Source organism: Sinocyclocheilus anshuiensis, unplaced genomic scaffold (assembly GCF_001515605.1).
Source record: "Sinocyclocheilus anshuiensis isolate Anshui unplaced genomic scaffold, SAMN03320099.WGS_v1.1 scaffold518, whole genome shotgun sequence".
Taxonomy (NCBI): domain Eukaryota; kingdom Metazoa; phylum Chordata; class Actinopteri; order Cypriniformes; family Cyprinidae; genus Sinocyclocheilus; species Sinocyclocheilus anshuiensis.
The window spans coordinates 121295-142030 of NW_015544151.1; the positions used below are offsets into that span (position 1 = coordinate 121295).

General features: G+C 39.5%; 1 protein-coding gene across 3 annotated transcripts in view; it reads right to left on the reverse strand.

Annotated features, from left to right (window-relative positions):
* The window catches only part of LOC107695192 (reticulon-1-A-like), a 25964-nt gene that overhangs the window by 1790 nt on the left and 3438 nt on the right, over positions 1–20736 (reverse strand). Inside the window, exons 2-7 of one of the 3 annotated variants that reach the window (XM_016495009.1) lie at positions 16505–16564; positions 14367–15632; positions 10725–10932; positions 10425–10563; positions 382–451; positions 205–251 (exon numbers count right to left, since the gene is read on the reverse strand). In XM_016495009.1, the coding sequence (XP_016350495.1) occupies positions 205–251; positions 382–451; positions 10425–10563; positions 10725–10932; positions 14367–15632; positions 16505–16564 (1790 nt within the window). Of the gene's footprint in view, positions 1–204; positions 252–381; positions 452–10424; positions 10564–10724; positions 10933–12170; positions 12373–14366; positions 15633–16504; positions 16565–20736 lie in introns of those variants that run through there. The other 2 variants (XM_016495010.1, XM_016495011.1) reach the window with 2 other exon arrangements.

Genomic DNA, 20736 nt, shown 5'->3' on the forward strand with positions numbered 1-20736 from the left:
CACTCACTCACTCACACTCACTCTCACACTCACTCACTCACTCACACACACTCTGCCAAACTGACATGAACATTACATGACGCTCAAGAGAACGCTGCATGTATTTTCACTTGGAAAACCATCTAATTCATTCAATAAATTGCCTTTTGCGGTTTCATCAATCACACATGATTTCAGCCGGAAAACAACAGCCGTGACCATTACCTGATGTGTCTCATAGACTATTGGGCCGCTGAAAGCTCCAATCAGACCTGCAGCACAAGAGATAATAAAACACCACTGAATGTAATTATGGCTCATCTATGATCAGGAGCTCTGAAGAATGACCCATAATAAAGCATGAAAGTACAGAATGAAGTGAAAGCGACTCAGTGACCTTACCGAGAATAAGCAGCGTGAGTCCGTTAAACCAGGCACCGACATACGTGAGGACCCACAGAAACACTGCGAACTGAAGAAACAGAACATGTTCACTGTGAACAAGTGTGTCTGACAGATCCTGACAGCAACAAACGTCACTGATTGGCACACAGACCAGACTAGACTTCAGTCGTACCTGCACACTCATGAGGAAAGAAGAGGTGCACACAGTATATATTATAACAATAGAGAGTAAATCAATGTTTAGGATTATTATAGGGATTGATATTACAATACAATCTAATATATTTGCAATTAAACTCTTATCATCATTGTTGTTATGAGAATATAGTCACGTGACTGCATTATCCTTTATGCACCATTACAGGACGCTTGGAAAATGGTTGAGGCGATTTGATTGACATGGTGCCCAGAGCAGAATGAATTTCAGCGGTGATGGATCTGGTAGAGATGTAGAGCTGGATGTCATCAGCATAGCAGTGGAAGTGCAGAATATGATGACGTGAGACTACCAAGGGAAAGCATGTGAAGGGTGAATAGAAGAGGGCCGAGCACCGAACCCTGGGGTACACCTTTGGCGCTTTTCCACTGCATGGTACAGCACGGTACGGCTCGGTACGGTTCACTTTTGGGGGGTTTTCCACTGGGTACAGTACCTGGTACCTGGTACTTTTTTTAGTACCACCTCGGTTGAGGTTCCAAGTGAACCGTACCGTTACCAAAACGTGACGTGTAAACTCTGCTGATCACGGATTGGCCAGAGAGAATCGTCACTACCTGCGTCACTGAACTTGCGACACAAACACAACAGAACCGCTAGATGCGACAAAGATATTTCTATAGAAGAAGTTAGATTTGGGATCAGTAAATTAAAAGACAATAAATCTCCCGGTAACGATGGTTTGGGCAGCGAATTTTACAAGGAATTTCAAGAACAATTATCTTGAGTTTTTACTATGTGTGTTTAATGAAGCTATAGAACGTGGTGAGTTACCGCCATCATTATGTCAGGGATTGATTAGTCTGATACCAAAAGCTAATAAGGACACTACCCTAATAGACAATTGAAGACCTATTACATTACTCAATAATGATGTTAAGGTGTTTGCCATTATTTTTGCAGAAAGATTAAAAAAATGCTTAGAGCAAATTATAGATGATTGCCAATCAGGATTCATGAAGGGCAGACATATAAGTAATAATATTCGTTTGGTCCTAGATTTAATTGATTATAATGAGTATATTGATAGTGAAAGTTTTATATTTTTTGTAGATTTTTATAAAGCATTTGACACCGTTAACCACAAATTTATGTTTGAGATTTTGGATTTTTTTGGCTTTGGTGATTTCTTTAAAAGGGCCATTTATACTTTATATAATGGGTGTAATAGCTCAGTAAAACTTGCAAATGGCACTACCCCCAGATTTCTCTTAGAAAGAGGCATAAGGCAGGGATGCCCAATATCTCCTTTTTTATTTTTACTTGTAACCCAGACAATGACTCTTTACATTAACAAATATAATTTTCACGGAATCAGGATTTTAGAAAGAGAAATAAAATGCTGTTAATTAGCAGATGATACAACAATATTTGCTAGAGATTCATTGGAAATTAAAAATGTGATTGATTGTTTGAATGACTTTTCATTGGTCTCAGGGTTAAAATTAAATTTAAACAAATGTGAGTTGTTCCCTCTGAAAAATTGTGAACTTCTTGATATTAATGGCATCCCTGTAAAGAATGTTGTTACCTATTTAGGAATCAAAATATGTAAAGATGAAAAGGAAAGGGGACAGCTTAATTTTCAACCTGTGGTTCAAAAAGTTAAAAATAGATTTAATTTATGGTTAATGAGAGACCTGTCAATGAACGTTAGAATTATTTTATCAAAAACTGAATGTTTATCTCATCTGCTCTATCCTGCTATTTCACTAGAAGTCCCTAATAACATCATTAAAGAAGTGGATACAAATCTTTACAATTTCATTTGGAGAAATAGATCTCATTATATTAAAAAAGGTACCTTAACTAATTCGGTTGGTAATGGAGGCTTAAATGTGCTTGACTTCAGCACATCAAATGCAATTTTAAAGAATAGATGGATCAAGAATTACTTTCAATATAAAAATAACATTTGGTATTTAATTCCTAATCTAATCTTTGAAAAGATGGGTGGTGTTGCTTTTCTGTTGCAATGCAACTTTGAAATAAGTAAGATTCCAGTTAGATTAAGTAATTTTCACAAGCAGGTGCTACTCTCATGGATGCTTATTTATAAGCATCATTTCTTTCCAAATAAATGTATAATTTGGAATAACAGAAATATAATGTTTAAACATAAAACTTTTTCAAAAATGGGTAGACAATGGTATTATATTTGTTAAACAGTTATTTAATGAAAATGGGCACCTGTATACCTACATAGAATTTCTTCAAAGGTATAATATTCCAATAATCCCTAAAGAATATTGTATAGTGTTTGATGCTATACCATCCGGACTAAAATGTCTGTTTAAAGGAAATGTGAATAAGGAGACTGTGAGTCTCAGACCTGATGTTGCAATTAACGGAGTTACTATTAATGATAGAAAATGGAATAATTACTTTATCAGGAAGTTATCTTAGAAAGAGGCATAAGGCAGGGATGCCCAATATCTGCTTTTTTATTTTTACTTGTAACCCAAACAATGACTCTTTACATTAACAAATATAATTTTCACGGAATCAGGATTTTAGAAAGAGAAATAAAATGCTGTCAATTAGCAGATCATACAACAATATTTGTTAGAGATTCATTAGAAATTAAAAATGTGATTGATTGTTTGAATGACTTTTCATTGGTCTCAGGGTTAAAATTAAATTTAAACAAATGTGAGTTGTTCCCTCTGAAAAATTGTGAACTTCTTGATATTAATGGCATCCCTGTAAAGAATGTTGTTACCTATTTAGGAATCAAAATATGTAAAGATGAAAAGGAAAGGGGACAGCTTAATTTTCAACCTGTGGTTCAAAAAGTTAAAAAATCGATTTAATTTATGGTTAATGAGAGACCTGTCAATGAACGGTAGAATTCTTTTAAAACTGAATGTTTATCTCGTCTGCTCTATCCTGCTATTTCACTAGAAGTCCCTACTAACCAAACACACAGCGCTCGTGTTTAGAAGGGAACCCATATATGCAAATTTGCGCCTAACCTACTTAATTTAGACCAACTAAAATCAGTATCTTATCAGTTTCTTATATTAAATTGAACATCGAAACTCAAATTGATGAAAAGGAAAGGGGACAGCTTAATTTTCAACCTGTGGTTCAAAAAGTAAAAAATCGATTTAATTTATGGTTAATGAGACAGTGGCGTAACTTAGTAATGACGGGCCCCAGTGCAGGTTATTACAACGGGCCCCCTGGGGTGCACGGTTATGAAGCACATACAAACACACAGCACTCGTGTCTAGAAGGGAACCCATATAAGCGAATTTGTGCCTAACCTACTTCATTTAGACCAACTAAAATCAGTATCTAAATAAATATAATAAATAATTCACATATCAGACAAAATTGCGTTGCAGCAATTCCTTTAAATTTTAAGGTATTTAGAGCAGAGCAACATAAATATCAGAAAAAATATAATCGGGCCTGTTTAAGGCTTTTCCTTATTTTTATAGTTTAGATGGTGATGAAAAAACAGAAGGCAAGGTTATCAGAAGCATTGAGTGTATCAGCGCTGTGGTGCTTAAATTACCGCACACCTTTTTATTTATTTTTTTTTTTTAGCACAGTAACCCAGTAATCGAGGCAACCGCATTCCTCTCCGAAAAGCAAGAGACTAGATAAGAAAGAGGTCTAAAAATTATCAACACCATGTCCCCGCACACGGCTGTGCGGCTGTGCGTGCGCCTGGCCGCAGCAGCCAGAAGTACCAAATTAATCGTGTTCAATTTTACAGTCATCAGCATGTGTAACCTATTGTATTTGCAAAGCACAGAAGGCAAGGTTATCAGAAGCATTGAGTGTTTCAGCGCTGTGGTGCTTAAATTACCGCACACCTTTTTATTTTTTTTTTATTTTTAGCACAGTAACCCAGTAATCGAGGCAACCGCATTCCTCTCCGAAAAGCAAGAGACTAGATAAGAAAGAGGTCTAAAAATTATCAACACCATGTCCCCGCTTCATTGGACATGCCTTTAGAGAGAAATGCATCTTTAAGGATTACATATAGCCTAATGAAAGAGTTTTTGTTTTCGATTTGAATTATTTCGTGTTAAAGTAGTAATTTAAAGCTTTCTTCTATAGATATGTTTATCATATCTGTGACTCAGTTCGTTGAGTTTCGGTTCATCATTGTGAAGCCTCCTGTTCAAGACCGAGACGGCAAGCGCATCCTCTGTTTTCCTATTTATTTTATAGAAGCACAACGTTTTGTTGATATGGTGAATGCACACAAATAAAAGTAGACCCTTTACATTTCCGATTGTATTACTCTTACCTTTATGAGCAAAAATTACGGCGTATTTTAAGATGTTTCCACACAGCAAATTTCTGGAGTTGAAAAATCAGGAGTTAGGCAAAAAAGAGTGAAAGAGTTAGATTTCTGGAGTTTATTTTTTAACTCTGACTACAGTTTGTGTTATGGGATACTCCTTGGCTGTGTTTTATTTTGGTGTTCAGGAGCGTGTTTTAACACCACATCTGTAGTTAAATGTTGAGAAGTGCGCCACGACAGGACCCTGGTTCTGCAGCACAAAGGACTTGTAGTTCGTCGTGAGGTAGGTACGTTTTTATATATTAAAAAAACTATTTCAAAATGTTCAATATTTTCTGACATTAGTTAACCGTTTTTCCATTCTCCGTGTTTCTTAAAATGAGTGTTTTGCCATCAAATTAAAGTGGTGACTCAGCTCAAGAAACATCCTATTCAGCTTCCATAAACTAATGCCGACGAGGTAATATCTTTTATCCAGTAATGCAGCCTTATGTCTGTCAGATAGCCTTATGTTTTACATACGTGGTTACTAAACTGCAGTGTCTACCCTGGCTATAGTTGAGCTGTGAAAGTGTATTCTCAATCACACTAACATTAGCTGTTATCTTAAATTAAATTTTTTTCTCTTTAATGTCAGGTAACGATTTTGATAAAAGTGTAACGGAGGGAAGAAGTATGTAAAACTGGAAGATGTTTGTTTCTCAGGTTTTCTCAGTACAGGTGAGTTATATGTTTAGTATTCAGTTAATAACGAGTAAGTAGCAGTAATTTTGTAATTTCTTTTGTAAATAACATGTTGATGTTATTGTGTAGTCCAGCAGAAGTTTCTGATACCAAAGAATACAACATTGAAAGTCACAGATGACCATTGCATAGAGGTGGATGAGGATGTCTTTCCAGAACTTGCAACAACCAAAGAAATGTGTTTTACCATCCACACTGATGATGGTAGGACATTTAAGAATTTTTTATTTGTTTTATAGATATTTTGAGAGTTTGTATCTTGACTCAGAGACAAAATGTGTGTATTTCAGAACTTCTGTTTGCTGAAACATCCAAGAACTCTGCTGACTTCTCAGACCTGACAAAGTTTGGTGCCTCCTCAAATCAGACAGATGTTGTTACTCTCACTACTTGTGGTAAGCAGAGTTAAAAATTACTCTCCGTAGGATTAGTATTTTAACTCCAGAAAGAGTTACATTTTAACTCTGAAACAGTGTTAAAAATTCAACTCCAAGAGCAGAGTTATTTTAATTATGTGCTGGAGTCTATTTGATGGTCACGCATGTACACTCAGATTGAGCTGATTTTAACTACCAGGGAGTTTATTCCAAAGACCAGAATTTGCTGGTTACTTAAAAAAAAAACGTACATTTAACGAACAAAAAATGCTCCAAACTTTTTTCTAAATTAACTTAATTAAAAATGAAACGCAATATAATCACTTTAACATTACATACACTCTCGAGGAGACCCCACATAAATGACACAAAAACAAAAAAGAATTGGCGCTGCTGCGAGGGTGTTTCTATACAACGCCTGAGGGAGTGACGGCAAATTTGACATTTTAATCTGAATATTTTTCTCCTCTTTTGGAAAGTCATGGAAATGACATATAACAAATAAAACAAGACAATTAACTCTGTGTTATATTTTTATTTACGGGTGGGACCTGTGTCCCCACGACCCCCGCCACTTTTTGCAACATCTCGCGGCACGCACAGATGTACCTAAAGAAACATCTCCATTGGATAACAGATTCGTTGGTCTGTGTTAAACAACAGGCGATCTATCGCTGGAACGTGTTATGGCGAGCGCTCGTTGCTGCTGTTATCAGTTCTCTCTTGGCACTCGTGCACAATGCGCAGTCTTCACACAGATGATCGTACGCTTTGTTTAATGAGAGAGAAAAAAAACTACACGAGGGTGGATAAGAACCCAGAACCTCAGAAATGCTTGACATAAGTTCTACCACTAGACCACTAATCAGTACTAATTGTATTTTATTATTAATATGTTTATTATTAGTTTATATTAATATAGTCGCTTGCAATGTGGGCAGGGCCCGCGTGCGCTCCCCCCGCGGCACGGGCCCCAGTGCGGCTGCACTGCCTGCACTGTCTGTAGTTACGCCACTGATGAGAGACCTGTCAATGAACGGTAGAATTATTTGATCAAAAACTAATGTTTATCTTGTCTGCTCTATCCTGCTATTTCACTAGAAGTCCCTAATAACATCATTAAAGAAGTGGATAAAAATCTTTACAATTTCATTTGGAGAAATAGATCTCATTACATTAAAAAAGGTACCTTAACTAATTCGGTTGGTAATGGAGGCTTAAATGTGCTTGACTTCAGCACATCAAATTATATAAGCATAATTTCTCTCCAAATAAATGTATAATTTGGAATAACAGGTATATAATGTTTAAACATAAAACTTTGTTTTTTCAAAAATGGGTAGACAATGGTATTATATTTGTTAAACAGTTATTTAATGAAAATGGGCACCTGTATACCTACATAGAATTTCTTCAAAGGTATAATATTCCAATAATCTCTAAAGAATATTGTATAGTGTTTGATGCTATACCATCCAGACTAAAATGTCTGTTTAAAGGAAATGTGAATTAAGGAGACTGTGAGTCTCAGACCTGATGTTGCAATTAACGGAGTTACTATTAATGATAGAAAATGGAATAATTACTTTATCAGGAAGTTACTAACAGAATACAGCCCAATATCTTCTAAAACATACTGGCATTCTAAATTTGAGTGCATTGACTGGAAATATGCATGGTTGCTGCCTAAAAAATATTGCATAATAAGGTGAGAGAAGTACATTTTAAAATACTCCATCTGGTGTACCCTGTTAAAACTCTTTTTCTTAGATTTCGTACTGATGTAGATGTTATATGTGATTTCTGTGGGACTGAGAAAGAAAATGTTGTGCACTTATTTTGTAACTGCATTTATAGCAAAATGTTTTGGATAGATTTGGAATGTTTTCTTTGTAAATGCCTAGGCATGAAAGTTTACTTTTCTGAAAAATATGTATTTTTTTATTTTAATAGACAAAGATTACCACCAAATGTGGCCTTTATTGTTAATCTTTGTTTGATTATGGGCAAATACCATATACATAAACAGAAATGGGCTAAAGGAAAACCCAACTTTTTGTTATTTCAGATAGATATGAAAAATTATATTGAGTTACAACTTGGGTTGAAAAACAGTAAAGCAAAACTGACTAGGTCTCTTTATGAAGCTTTTCTGTTATTTATATGATGATCTCATACCTGTTCTTTTTTCTGTTTAGTTCTTTTTTTAATTATTATTTTTATTTATTTATTTATTTATTTTTACCTGTATTATTATTTATATAATACTGTATATTTTCTATTTCTTTTTTGTAGTTTATATTTGTTCAGTACCTTTATATTATATGTTGGAAATCAATAAAAAAAATAAAATAAAATTTAAAACAAAAACATAAAAAAAAATTTAAAAAAACATGAGTGCGTGAGAGAGGAGGGGCGCTGAAAAAGCCAGTAATCCCGCCCACTCTAAAGCGGTACTGAACTGCAGTGGAAACGCAAACCGAGCCGAGCCGAGCCGTGCCGTACTGAGCCGTGCCGAGCCGAGTCGTACCGCGCAGTGGAAAAGTGCCACTTGAGACAGAGGGGCTGTGGAGGAAGTACAAAGACGAACTGCTGTCTGTTTGTCAGATATGACCTTTGCCAGGACGGGAGAGTGCCAGTGATGGAGGAGGATTCAAGATGGGAGAGAAGAATGGTATGGTTGAGAAGCTGCAGTGGGGTTAAGAAGGATGAGGATGCTGTGGAAACCAGTCTGAAGAAAGGAGGTGGTTGATAGTGACTACTATGAATTGTGTACTATGCTGTGAGTAAAAACCTGAATTGAAGGCTATGGCTCTGACAATAATCCAGTCTTTTTGGCAGAAAGGAGAGAGTAGAGATGGCTCAGAAATTGCCCATGATTTTTTAAGAACTGATAGTCGAAGGATGACAAGAGCCAGTTTAAGTGTTTGTGGGACTGAACTAGAACTGAAGGAAGCATTAGTGACTTCAGCGAGGAGAAAACAGGAAAAAATTCCTTGAAAATATTAATGAGATAGGATCTCATTTCATCTCCTACCATGCACAGCTCTGTTGTGCTCAGGCATGAAAACAGAGACAGGCGAAATAGTGAACAGACCTGAAATACACCAAGAAGTGGAAAGGGTGATGATGTTGGGTTGAAGGAGTTGGAGGTGTTATCACTAGGTTTGAGGAGTTTATTTATTGTAGAATGAGAGATTTGAGGTCAATGGAGCCAGAGTCTATGAGGTCAGAGGAACAGGTTGAACAGGCTGTGAAGAGAGCGTCTGTTTTGTTGAATGATCTGAAGATGCACTGTGAGTCTTTGCAGTTTGCTGGGATTTCATTTCATGAGGTTCAGGTGAATACAAGCGAGCCGAGTGTGTAGATGAAACCATTTCAGTTTTGATAGCAGCCAGCTTATCAAGACAAGAGGAGAGCGTATCAATATCACAGTTAAGAAGACAGGAGGACTGGCATGACAGCAGAAATCTTACTGCCAAAAGAAGGCCAGAGAGCAGAGCGAGAGGGATGTCTGAGACTTACGAAATACAGAGAGCAGCAATGACCAGAGTTTAAAATCAAACTATTCAAACAAATGAGCAGCAGTGATGAACATGGCGGCTGTTTTCAATTCCATCTTGTACTCAACAGCTCCCCCTGAACACAAGGCTCGCAGGTAAATCCTGTGGGTGTGCTCTGGTGTAGTAAGACATAATCCAGAGGTTTCAGGGTTCAGTGAAAGTGCTGTCAGTTGAGTGGATGAATATTGAGCTTTGTAGTTGGCTGTATGGCTTGAGGAAGGGGAAGGAGACTGAACAGACCGACATGCTGCTTACTGGGATGACGTAATGACGAAGTCTGGTTAGGAGGGCATAGCACAAGTTCTTACTCATTATTTCATTTCAGATTCTATGAACTGGTTAGAAATCAAGCCAATATTCAAATACATACAAAAGATATTTGTATAAACTGTACTCTCACTTCTGTTATCTCTACCTTTATTTAAAATCTTTGGAAAACATAGTTTTTTTTGACATGTGTTTAATCTCTGTCCTGACAGCTTTATTTTCTATTCATGAAACGTACTTTTGATACTCAAAGGGATAGCTCACCGAATAACTCTGCAAATTCCTTTGCCATTTACTCACCTTCATGCTGTTCCAAACCTGTATGACTTTCTTTCTTCAGTAAAAAAACTTAAGATAAGCGGTCTTTAAAATATCTTCTTTTGATTCCAGAGAAGAAAAGAAAGTCACAGGTGTTTGAAATGCCATGAGGGGGAAGTAAAAGATGACAGATTTATAATTTTTAGGTGAACTATGCCTTTAAATATATCAGTTAATAAAAGTATTTCTCCTCATGACCTACTATAAAACTATATAAACTTCTACTTGAGTCAAGTTAAATGTTTAGGTTATGCACGTTTTCATTTACTCTACAGAAGGACTCTTCAGACCTTCAGCGAGTCGATCAGGTCCTCCACCAGAAACAGACGCCGCAGCTCCTTCAGCGCGCCGTTGATCTGGCTCAGAACCACGTCACTGTGCCTCTGCACCACATCTTTAGACAAAGCTACATCCTGATCCAGGTACCGTCTGTGAAAATGAGTTGAATAATCATCTGTCATTCAAGAAGAGCAGCAGCTATTGTTTTGAATTATGGGGACACTCATAGGGGTAGGGGACTAGGGGTCTAGATCTGAGACACTATGACCACATTAATAATGTAGGTCAGACTGTTTCTGCTCTGGACTCACTTGAATGGATGCCCCTCATCAGACTTCTGGACGGCCTGCAGGACTCCCCTGTATGTCCTGAAGGAGAGGGTGAGGGACAGCAGGGCCAGTGCGGAGTAGGACAGCACACTGATGATGCTGCAGCTGAGGAGGGAGAGCAGGAGGAAGAGGCTGCAGCCCAACACCAGCCCGCTGGCCCTCACATCCCGCCAGTACAGCAGCTCCAGCACTGAAACACACACACACACACACACACGTCAGCCTCACGGACCTCAGGGACGGGATGGACATAAGCAGAGAATGAGACGAGCACATGCAGATGATGCGACTGATGCCAGTCTGTGATAAACGCGTGTCATCTCCTGTCACAAACACACATTTATATACTGTAAGTAAAGGGAAAATTCACCCACAAACTCATCATTTACAGGCCACCTATTCAGTTTTATTCACATTTTATGCTGCAGTCTTACGACGAAATGCATTACACTGGGTTTTTTTCACCTAAATCTATACTCCATACATGACAAAGCAAAAACCACATTCAACATGACTTTGCAAATTTATGAAAAAGTGGTCAAGCAGAGATTATTTGACCACATTTACTTTTCAGAAGTTAATGTGTGTGTATACACAAACACACACACACAGCAACAACAACAACTCATCAGAGACATTTTTCTCCTTAACAGGAGAAGGTTTACTATGGCAACCATAATTTCTACCAAAATACCAATAACTGTGCCATCAAATAATATGGCATCTCCTTCAAACAGTGTAACCCTTACAAAAATGCACCACAATATTACCATGTTTCAGACAATGTGTGGTTTCTGGACACTATTGTGCCTCTGTGAACATACATACATGCTATTTGAATACAATAATTAAACTGTTTGAAGCCATCATCATCATCATCATCGCAAGAGCTGCTTCATTGTACCATGGAGCCCCATTCTGCTATTTCAAACCTGTTTGAAGAAGGGTTGAGATGTAGCGGACACACCCCACTGACCCTTCACACGATGAGCTCGGTGTGTGAGCGTGAGGAGCGTCAGATCACGCGCATCTGCTAAAGCCCAGGAGACACGCGCCTGACTCCAGAACCGTGTTAAACCGCACTGAGAAACACGGCTCACGCACGCACCTCATTTTACAAGACACAGCAGCAAATCATTAAACAAGGACTACTTCTGCCCCACCGCACCCAGAACCTTTGGCCAGATTATCTGCGCGATACTGACTCTCTCCAGGAGCAAAGGTCAGCTCTGTCACCGCAGCACGCTCTGCTGAAGCCCTGCATTCACAATCAAGCTGAACGGCCTCGTCTCGTCTGTTACCGACAGCACAACGTCAGTCAGACGCCACACACACACCAACAGCGCAGCTAGAAGCAACAGCCCTCAAGCGTCACAAGTAAATTACGCATGCTACAGTGAGAGTGAGTGTGAGAGAGTCCGGCTCTACCCTTGTGTGTCCAGTGCACCGCGGGCCGCTCAAGCGTCTCGTCCATGCTGCTGTGCCACAGAGACTGGAGACTGCAGGTGATCAGAGCCCAGAGGAAGACTAGCGCTGATAGCGGCGGGAGGAGGAGGAGGAGGAGGAAGAGGAGGAGGGAGTCTCCTACACCAGATAAACGCAGCGCTCGGCTGAAAGTGAAACACGGCTCCTCTTGGCCACCACCTACATAGGGGTGTGTGATATTGACAAAAAATGATCTAAAAAAAAATCTCAAAATGTTCTGGGACTTTATCGATAATGATAATTAGACGATATTTTGCTGAGAGTGTTATTGTGCTGGTATCTTAAGGACTGCCGTGGACAGCTGATCAGTTCACAGCAGTGATAGAAATTAATCTTTTCCAATAAGAGTAAAATGATTTTTACCTTTTATGGGCATTTTTAACCTTTATAAAGCCCTTTTTCTAAACGTGTGCATCATCTTTTGAGTCAAATTCCTACATTTAACCAGTGAATTAGAATAATAAGACATTTGGGCTGTTACCAAGCATTTTCTGGGATTTTATAACGATAATTAGACGATATTTTGCTGAGTGTTATTGTGCTGGTATCTTAAGGACTGCCGTGGACAGCTGATCAGTTCACAGCAGTGATAGAAATTAATCTTTTCCAATAAGAGTAAAATGATTTTTACCTTTTATGGGCATTTTTAACCTTTATAAAGCCCTTTTTCTAAACGTGTGCATCATCTTTTGAGTCAAATTCCTACATTTAACCAGTGAATTAGAATAATAAGACATTTGGGCTGTTACCAAGCAAATGAAATCAGTATCAACTAAATTCATCTTTGCAATGCAGAGGAAACACAGAAGCTGCATCTGAAGAGGCATTTAGATGTGTTTACACACTGTTTAGTGCAGGACATGAATGCATTTAACATGCAGTTTCAAAAAAATGTATAATGTTTTGATATATTAAACATAAAAGGTTGAATACTGATATTTGAAATTATTTTAAAAATAAAAAGATATTTTAAATGTCAAATTAAATCCGCCAGTAGGTGGCAGCAAGTCACTGTTAATAAGTGAGTCATTACGATTGAACTGAATCATTTTAATGGTTGATTCATTCAGGAACAAAACACCATCATGTTGCTCAGAGAACTAAAACAGTGCTGTGTTTGGAATAATTTTTGTTGGCGAAATAGAGCAAAAACATCTAAACGCAAGTCTGTTATTATGACTTCTTGTTTATTGAACTGTTGTATAAAATCAATATCACATTTGTAATCATGCTGATTTTTACACTCTTCGTGTGATATTGATTAACTATGAAATGAAATAAATACATACATTTTCTGCCCCATTTCTTGAATTTTGTGATCATTCTAAATGTATTTTAATAGACTGAATCATGCAGTGAAAGAACACACTCGCACACGCGCTAGTCTAACCTACTACACTTCACATCATGTATGCGTCTCTGTAGGTGTTCTGTTTGGTTTTTGCGATATACACGATAGTGTCGAGTATCGCACATCGTTAAAACAACAATTACGATATTATCTCAGACAATATATATCGCTCACCCCTACAGCTACACATACTGCACTTACAAATCTGACTCCACACTATAAATGTGTGAACGCAGACACTCCCGCTACAAACTGCACGCTCTCTCCATTCATACTCTTGACAAACCTGCAGGACCAGGCGTAAAGTCCAGTCTGATTGAGATAGGCATATGAGCAGTGTTAGTGCTCTGTAAACACAGTCCCACAGTGATCCAGCTCTTGACCTACAGCATGCCTGCTGCAGTGCTTCATCACGGCTGAAAAACGTGCTGAAAAGAGCCTCGTATGAAGCCTCAACGCTACATACAGTTAATCAATTCACTAATGCTCACATTTATATGTGAGAAAAATAATCCTGATTGCAATATGACAGCAAGTAGTCAATCATAAACCAATTGTATTGTTATATTGAGCCACATTTGGTGGGACACTGAACAAATCAAAGGGAAAGGTGATCATGCAAACAGAGTCATAACGCAACATCATGCCATGCCAAAGGTGAGATGCATGAGAGACGCATGAATGATGAGGGCAATAAAGGACAAAACACAAATGATAAAGGTACACGGACAGAAAATGATGGGCAAATGAAAAGGTCCGGTGAAGATGGCGGTCTGTGCTGAATTTACCTGCCGCTGCACTCGGATCACACATGCTGCCTTCAGCTTCCTTCTCCTCGGCTCTGGGTTTATCCGCTGGAGGACGGATTACAGGAGCTGGGGAGATTTCCTGGAAATCAGACTCCAGGACCGCTTTACCTCTCGCAGGAGAAGGTTTGTCTGACGCCTGGGTGAGGAGATGGTAAGAGCTTTGTTTGTCTGCGTCTTCGATCGTAGGCGTGTGATCTGCCACCTCCTGAGGCTCCAGTTTAGGAGATCTGTCTTCATCCTGCGGCATTTCTGAGGGTTTACTGAAGGCCAGGCTATCCTGCATTTCCAGAAACTCCTCAGCGGCTCCTTGCGGCGACCGCTCCACAAACTCAAACTCTTCAAACGAGACCTCCTGCTCCGACGCCTCCTCGGCGGTGTCCATCGCCCCCTGGATGGCTCGCCGCTCCTGCATGACTGCATCCAGCACCGGGGAGAAGGAGTCTGCGGACGGACTCTCAGAATCAGATGGTTCTCGAGTGTTTCCGCCGGGGAAGCCGAGACACTCAAATCTGTCAGCCGTCTGAACTGCGGTCTGGCTGATCACCTCTTTGTCCTTCAGAAGGGCGTCGCTCTTCGGAGGCACCTCTGTCTCTTTCACAAGATCGAAAGCGGTGAAACTTTGCTCGGAGTTGTTCTCCGTTTCCAGCTTGGCCATCTCCATAGCTCTGACCTCCGTCTCCTCGGCCATCTCCTTCAGCAGCAAGATCTTGGAGTCAAATCCAAAGGGACTGTTAGCAGTGAACGGGGAATTTGGGGAATTGTCCACACTTCTGTGAACCGGGCTGAAATCAGGGCTTCCTTCTGACGAGCCCGAGTCCAGTTTGTCAGGGTTCAGCGGAGACGACTTGAGAATATCTGGGAGAGACGTTGGTCGGTCGTCAGATGCCGTGTTGATGTTTGAATAAAGGTCGGATGGCACGTACGAAAGGGAGACCGACGCATCAGCATCAGTCTCCGGTTTGAGCTCCTCTGACGGCACGTGGCCTTCATCATACGCGTCCTGCACCAGGTCTGGAGACGGACTCTCAGACACCTCCACTGATCTCCTGGCAGCGGTGGTCTCCTCGAGGCTTTCGCTCACGGGGGGAAACGCCTGGAATGTACTCTTTTTCATTTCGAACATGAAGTCGTCATTGGACTGGCTCAGCACATCCGGGTCGAATGCTGCCGAGTCCTTATGTCCCAATGGATCCATAGCAAGATTAGCGCTGGCCCGTGAAGCTACGGGTGGAGAATCGAAGCGGTCTGCGGGATCAGAGCGAGACTGTGGTTAACCGGAGCCTGGGATACGGATGATCCTGTGAGGCTTCACAGTCTACAAACTAAACTAATAATAAGCATCTGCTTTTCTCTCTAAAATCTATTTATACATATCTGCTCTGAAAGAATGAAATATGATGAGGTTAACTGAGGCTTGCTGTAAAGATTAGCTGATGCAAAGCATCACAGGCTTATCTCGCTACAAGGGAAAGTCAGGAGGAAGGCAGAACAATCCACCATCTGAAAGCTTTCAAATCAAGACTAACATCAATCATCTCAGCCGTTCCAGGATCACATTCTGCAGCAAAACTGACTCTGCATTAGGGCTGTCAATAGTGCCAGTGTTTCAATACCAAAAAAGACAGAAAAAAAATCACAATAATGCCTTTTTTCCATGCTATCGGCAGTAAACTCAATTTGGTACATGGGTGCAGCAGTTACCAATGGTATTTTAGAGAAGGCTTGGCTTGTGAATGTCAGTAAGGTTATACTGACTCTACTGGAGCTCACAGTCCAAACAACAAGACATCATCTTAATGTCACTTTATTTATACAAGCATTTTGAGTAAGTAAAGTTCAAAATGATGGAATGTGTTTAATGGCATTTCAGTCTTTATAGTGGTATTACGGTGCCTGCAAATCAACGAAGTTCACTGGTACTGGTATCATGACAACCCTAGTCCAGATCAGTCCAGATCACTCCTTGTACTGATTAGGTTACTTCAGTTGTTAACTCACAAGAGATTACATTTACATCACTCAGCACTGGTCAAATGTCACCCTGAAATGCAAACAATCAAACGGCAACACGACAAAGACGAAAGCAACCCCAGCACAGCAGCAAAGCTGAAACGTACCTGATGGAAACTGAAGGAGAGCAGGAGCGACGGCAGCAGCAACAGAGGGTTCAGGTTCATCTGAAAAACAGCGATGGAGAGGAATTACACACAACACTGCCTCGAGCCCTGGTCAGAGATCATTCACACATTTACAGGGACTGCCGTCTGAATCAGTGTCAGTCTCTCAAAACTCACTCTGTGAACATTCAAGGCTAACGCGACAAACGTCAGCTTCAGGAGTGTAGGAGCAGGAGCTGTTTTTTGTGGTAGACATTAAAAACAATTCATTATGTTAAAAATAGTTCATTAAAATGGTGATAATGACACTCTGTGTTATTGTATGGTTTACTAATCTATACAGAATAAAATCCGCAGCCTGCAGCTTTACCCAGTGCAGAGTCACGTCATGTCAAACGTTTTTCAGCCACACCTGAATAACAAGACTGACAATCCTTCTGAAGCATCAAGAAGTGCAGAATGACATCTTAATTCATATGAATGGAGCAGAGAATATCCCAAACAGCTTCAGTGTTCTTCAGGTGAATGCAAGTCCTACAGGTTTGGAATGACAGCATCTTTACAGCAAGCTAGTTTTATTTCACAAACTTCAAGCATCAAACCAACCGAAAAAAACAAGCACTATTAATAAAAACTAGGCTAATCACTTAGAATTCTGTAAAGACTTAATTGCATCTACCATTAAAATGTGTAATTAAATATAATTTTCACAATGAATCTTCAATTTAATGAATAAACGTATTATTTTAGGCAGTAAAGTATGAGAGGCTGTGCTATATTTTGAATATAATACAAGGGCATAGTTAGCCAACACAAATAAATATAAAAGCAGGTAATATTTTAATATATTACCTGTCTGAAGTAAATCATTAAACGGCATTCTTCCACTAGATAACAGCCCTGACAGCATGGGCGTCGGGAAACAAAATAAATGTGGATGGGTCCTCCCCCAGAAAATAATTACTGGAGTATATGCCATTTTCTGAAGTCTGGTGCCTGTTAATTAACGGAGTGTCTATTTAGACAAAGTGCAAACAGGCCGCCTGATTGGCAGAGGCTATTTAAATCACCTCCGCCCACTAACGTCACAACATTACAAAAGACAGCTGCTAAATAACATTTCTAGTGGAGTAAGCGGTAAAGCAGGTAGCGTAGTGTTTTTAACGCGAGCGACCCAAGTTCGCATCCGCCTTTTGCTGAAAATGTTCTTCTCCTTTTTCACATCTCATATCACATCACATCGGAAGGCATTTGTTTTCAACAAAAACAAAAATCAAGGAAATAACTGAAAAGTTGAAGTAAAGTATCGGGTGGGGTTAGGTGTATCTGAGCAGCAGATACGCTAAGATGCTTTGTTTACTTTGCCGTGTCGCAGGAGTGCAGCGGGCACGAGTTACGTTAGTGAAAACACGGACTGGAGTTTAATTTATATGGACTCTGAATGGATTTGAGGAGGCAGCAGCGTGGAATTCAAGGCTGTAGCTAAATGGAGTTTAATTTATTAGGGCATTCGTCATGTGGAATGGATTTGACTGACGGCACTCTGAAAAGTGCACAGACATATTCGCTGAATTAGAGACGGTAAAAGTGGGTGGGTCCAATATCATTGGTCTTCAAAAGTGGGTTGGTCCTGTCCTGATTCTGATGCCTGACAGTCACAGTGAACAGCAGGAGTATGTTCATCTGTAACACACCTCGTCTGATCAGACTTCATGATTATAATAGTATATATTTTCTCTCACACACACACACCTGCTAATCTCTCAGCTGAGAAAACGTTAATTTCAGTCTCCTAGATTAAAACAGACCGATAGGAAGAGTGTGGTCTCAAAATGAAATGTGAATGATGCAAAATAACGCCACTTACTCATACTTTATTACATAAATAATAAACAGTTAATAATGTGGAAGTGGAACGGTTTTGATGGTATATGTATAATGTTGTATGTTTAGTGTGTTGTAACAGAGTTGACGCCCTTCGCCTAAAGGTCGACCGATTGATCGGCCGGTCAATTATTCAGCCGATTTTTGGCATTTTTTAATAAATTTTTGATTGTGCTGCAGATTAGGCCGATTTATAGGCAGGCGCATCTGTGGGCAGCTAAGCGTTGTTGCGGAACGCCGGAGAATCTCTCTCTGGCTGCGTGAGATGGAGCAGCTCACACTCTGCAGCCGCTTCTTGATCAAACACAGCTTCAGCTAATGATGGCAGGGCAAAACAGACCGTTTCCAAAGCGTCATTACGTTTTACCCTACTAGAATAGATGCCAGAAAGTTATCATATTCATAAGTGCAACAAGTTATTTGCATGTGAAAGTAGAAACACATGCAATTCAAATTAAATTAAAATGCAGCACGCATGTTTTTATATGAATGTATCTTTGAAAGGAACCGACCGTCTTCAGAAAAGCTTTGATGTCATTTTCATTTCGTTTTTCCTGTAATGCCTGATAAAGTAGTGCTTATTAGATTACAGCCGGGGAAACCGCTATATCTCCCGCTCCAACAGCGCCTCCTGCTGGCAGAGAATGAATTAGCATTTGCAAGTCTGTGGGAAACACTGGTGTCTGTCAGCAAACATAAACAAAAGCATGCTTCAGAACTGTTTTGAGAAGGTGCTTAAGTTTTGAGCCATGTATTATTACTCTGAATTAGGCTACTATTGCTATTACTATCTTGTACCCTGCAATAATCATTTGCTCAAACTCACTTTTATGAGATGAATGGGAAAAAAAAAAGAAAATCGGCCAAACATATCGGCCAAAAAAATCGGCATCATATATCAGCCACCGGCTGCCCTGATTTCTAAATATCGGCATCGGCCAGAGAAAAAACCCATATCGGTCAACCTCTACCCCCTAGTATATGTTTTTAAGTAATTAAATTAATATAAACACATAATCATTTACTCAAACTCACTTTTATGAGATGAAGAAAAAAAAATAAAATAAATCACATTACTTTGAATTTGTATATTTTTGTCCCACTACTACCCCACACATGATTTATAATTAGGCCTAACTGTTCTTCTTTTTTTTTCAGGTGCCTTTGGTGTTGGTTCAGTGTTTGTGATTGTGATTGGACGGAGATTAACCAAACCGTAGGTGAACACGCGGAGCGTTCATAATATTTTTATTAGGCTGACTGTCGAAGATGTCGGTATGTTGCATGTGAACTTATTGTGTCTATATAGCTCTGTTTCTGTAACTGAAGAACTGAAAATAAATAAAAGGCTTAAGTTTGTTGCATCAACCGTAAGTGAACGCGTGCAATATTTACAGAATACAATATTTACAGAAGCTGTCAATAGGTTTTCTACAAATTTCTTATGCAGGCCATATACTCCATTGTAACTTAAGATCCCGAGCAAGGTGAATTGTTCGTTGTCAGTTTGATAAAATGTTTAAGTTCTAAGTTGCTAATGGCAAGCTGAAAAAACACATCTATTTTGACATATGCCAAGCACCCACCGGGTAATGAGCAAATATTTAAGGCCTGTAGAGTCTCTCACCAGCAGAATATATATAAAACCTTCCATATAAAACTAACTTTGTCCTTACAATTCTTTTTGCTGTTGTTAATATGAGTAAATTTACATCCAAGTCAAAACCTGTGTTTTACTGTGCATTTCCACGAGGCTCAATATCATTAGTAACTGCACTTATCAGTGAGATGCCATATGCTGTGATGGTATTAGACTCCTCCGATGCTAGTGAATCAGAGGCTGCGGTCACGGCTCTCACGCCTCTATTTGCTTAGTAAGGAAATTCACAGCTACATGTCAGTCTCAGAGTACTAGTAGACTGTTAGGTTAGGGCTGGTAGAGTAAGTTGACATGTCGCTGCAGAGTTACTGATAGTCTATCAGAATAAAGTGTTCCTCTCTCGTATCTGGAGCTCTGGATTTCATAAGGCCGAGTGTCACTCAACACTCACTTAAGATCGCTCCATCCTGATGGAAACGAGCATGAAGACGTCCCAGTCTTAATTTAGATGACTGCTGTCCTAAATCACACACACACACAGGTGACAGCAGGAGGAACGGCCTCTCCAGATCAATCCAGCACTCTTCACACTCAAACAGGAAGTGCATGCTGAATCAGGCAGAGACTTCCTGCACGGAGGACTAAACAGGTTTGAGATCAACTCTAATTGAGTTTGTCATCCATCCTGAGCTCCATGATATCTCACATTACCACTCTTCTTCTGTGTGTGTGTGTGTGTGTGTGTGTG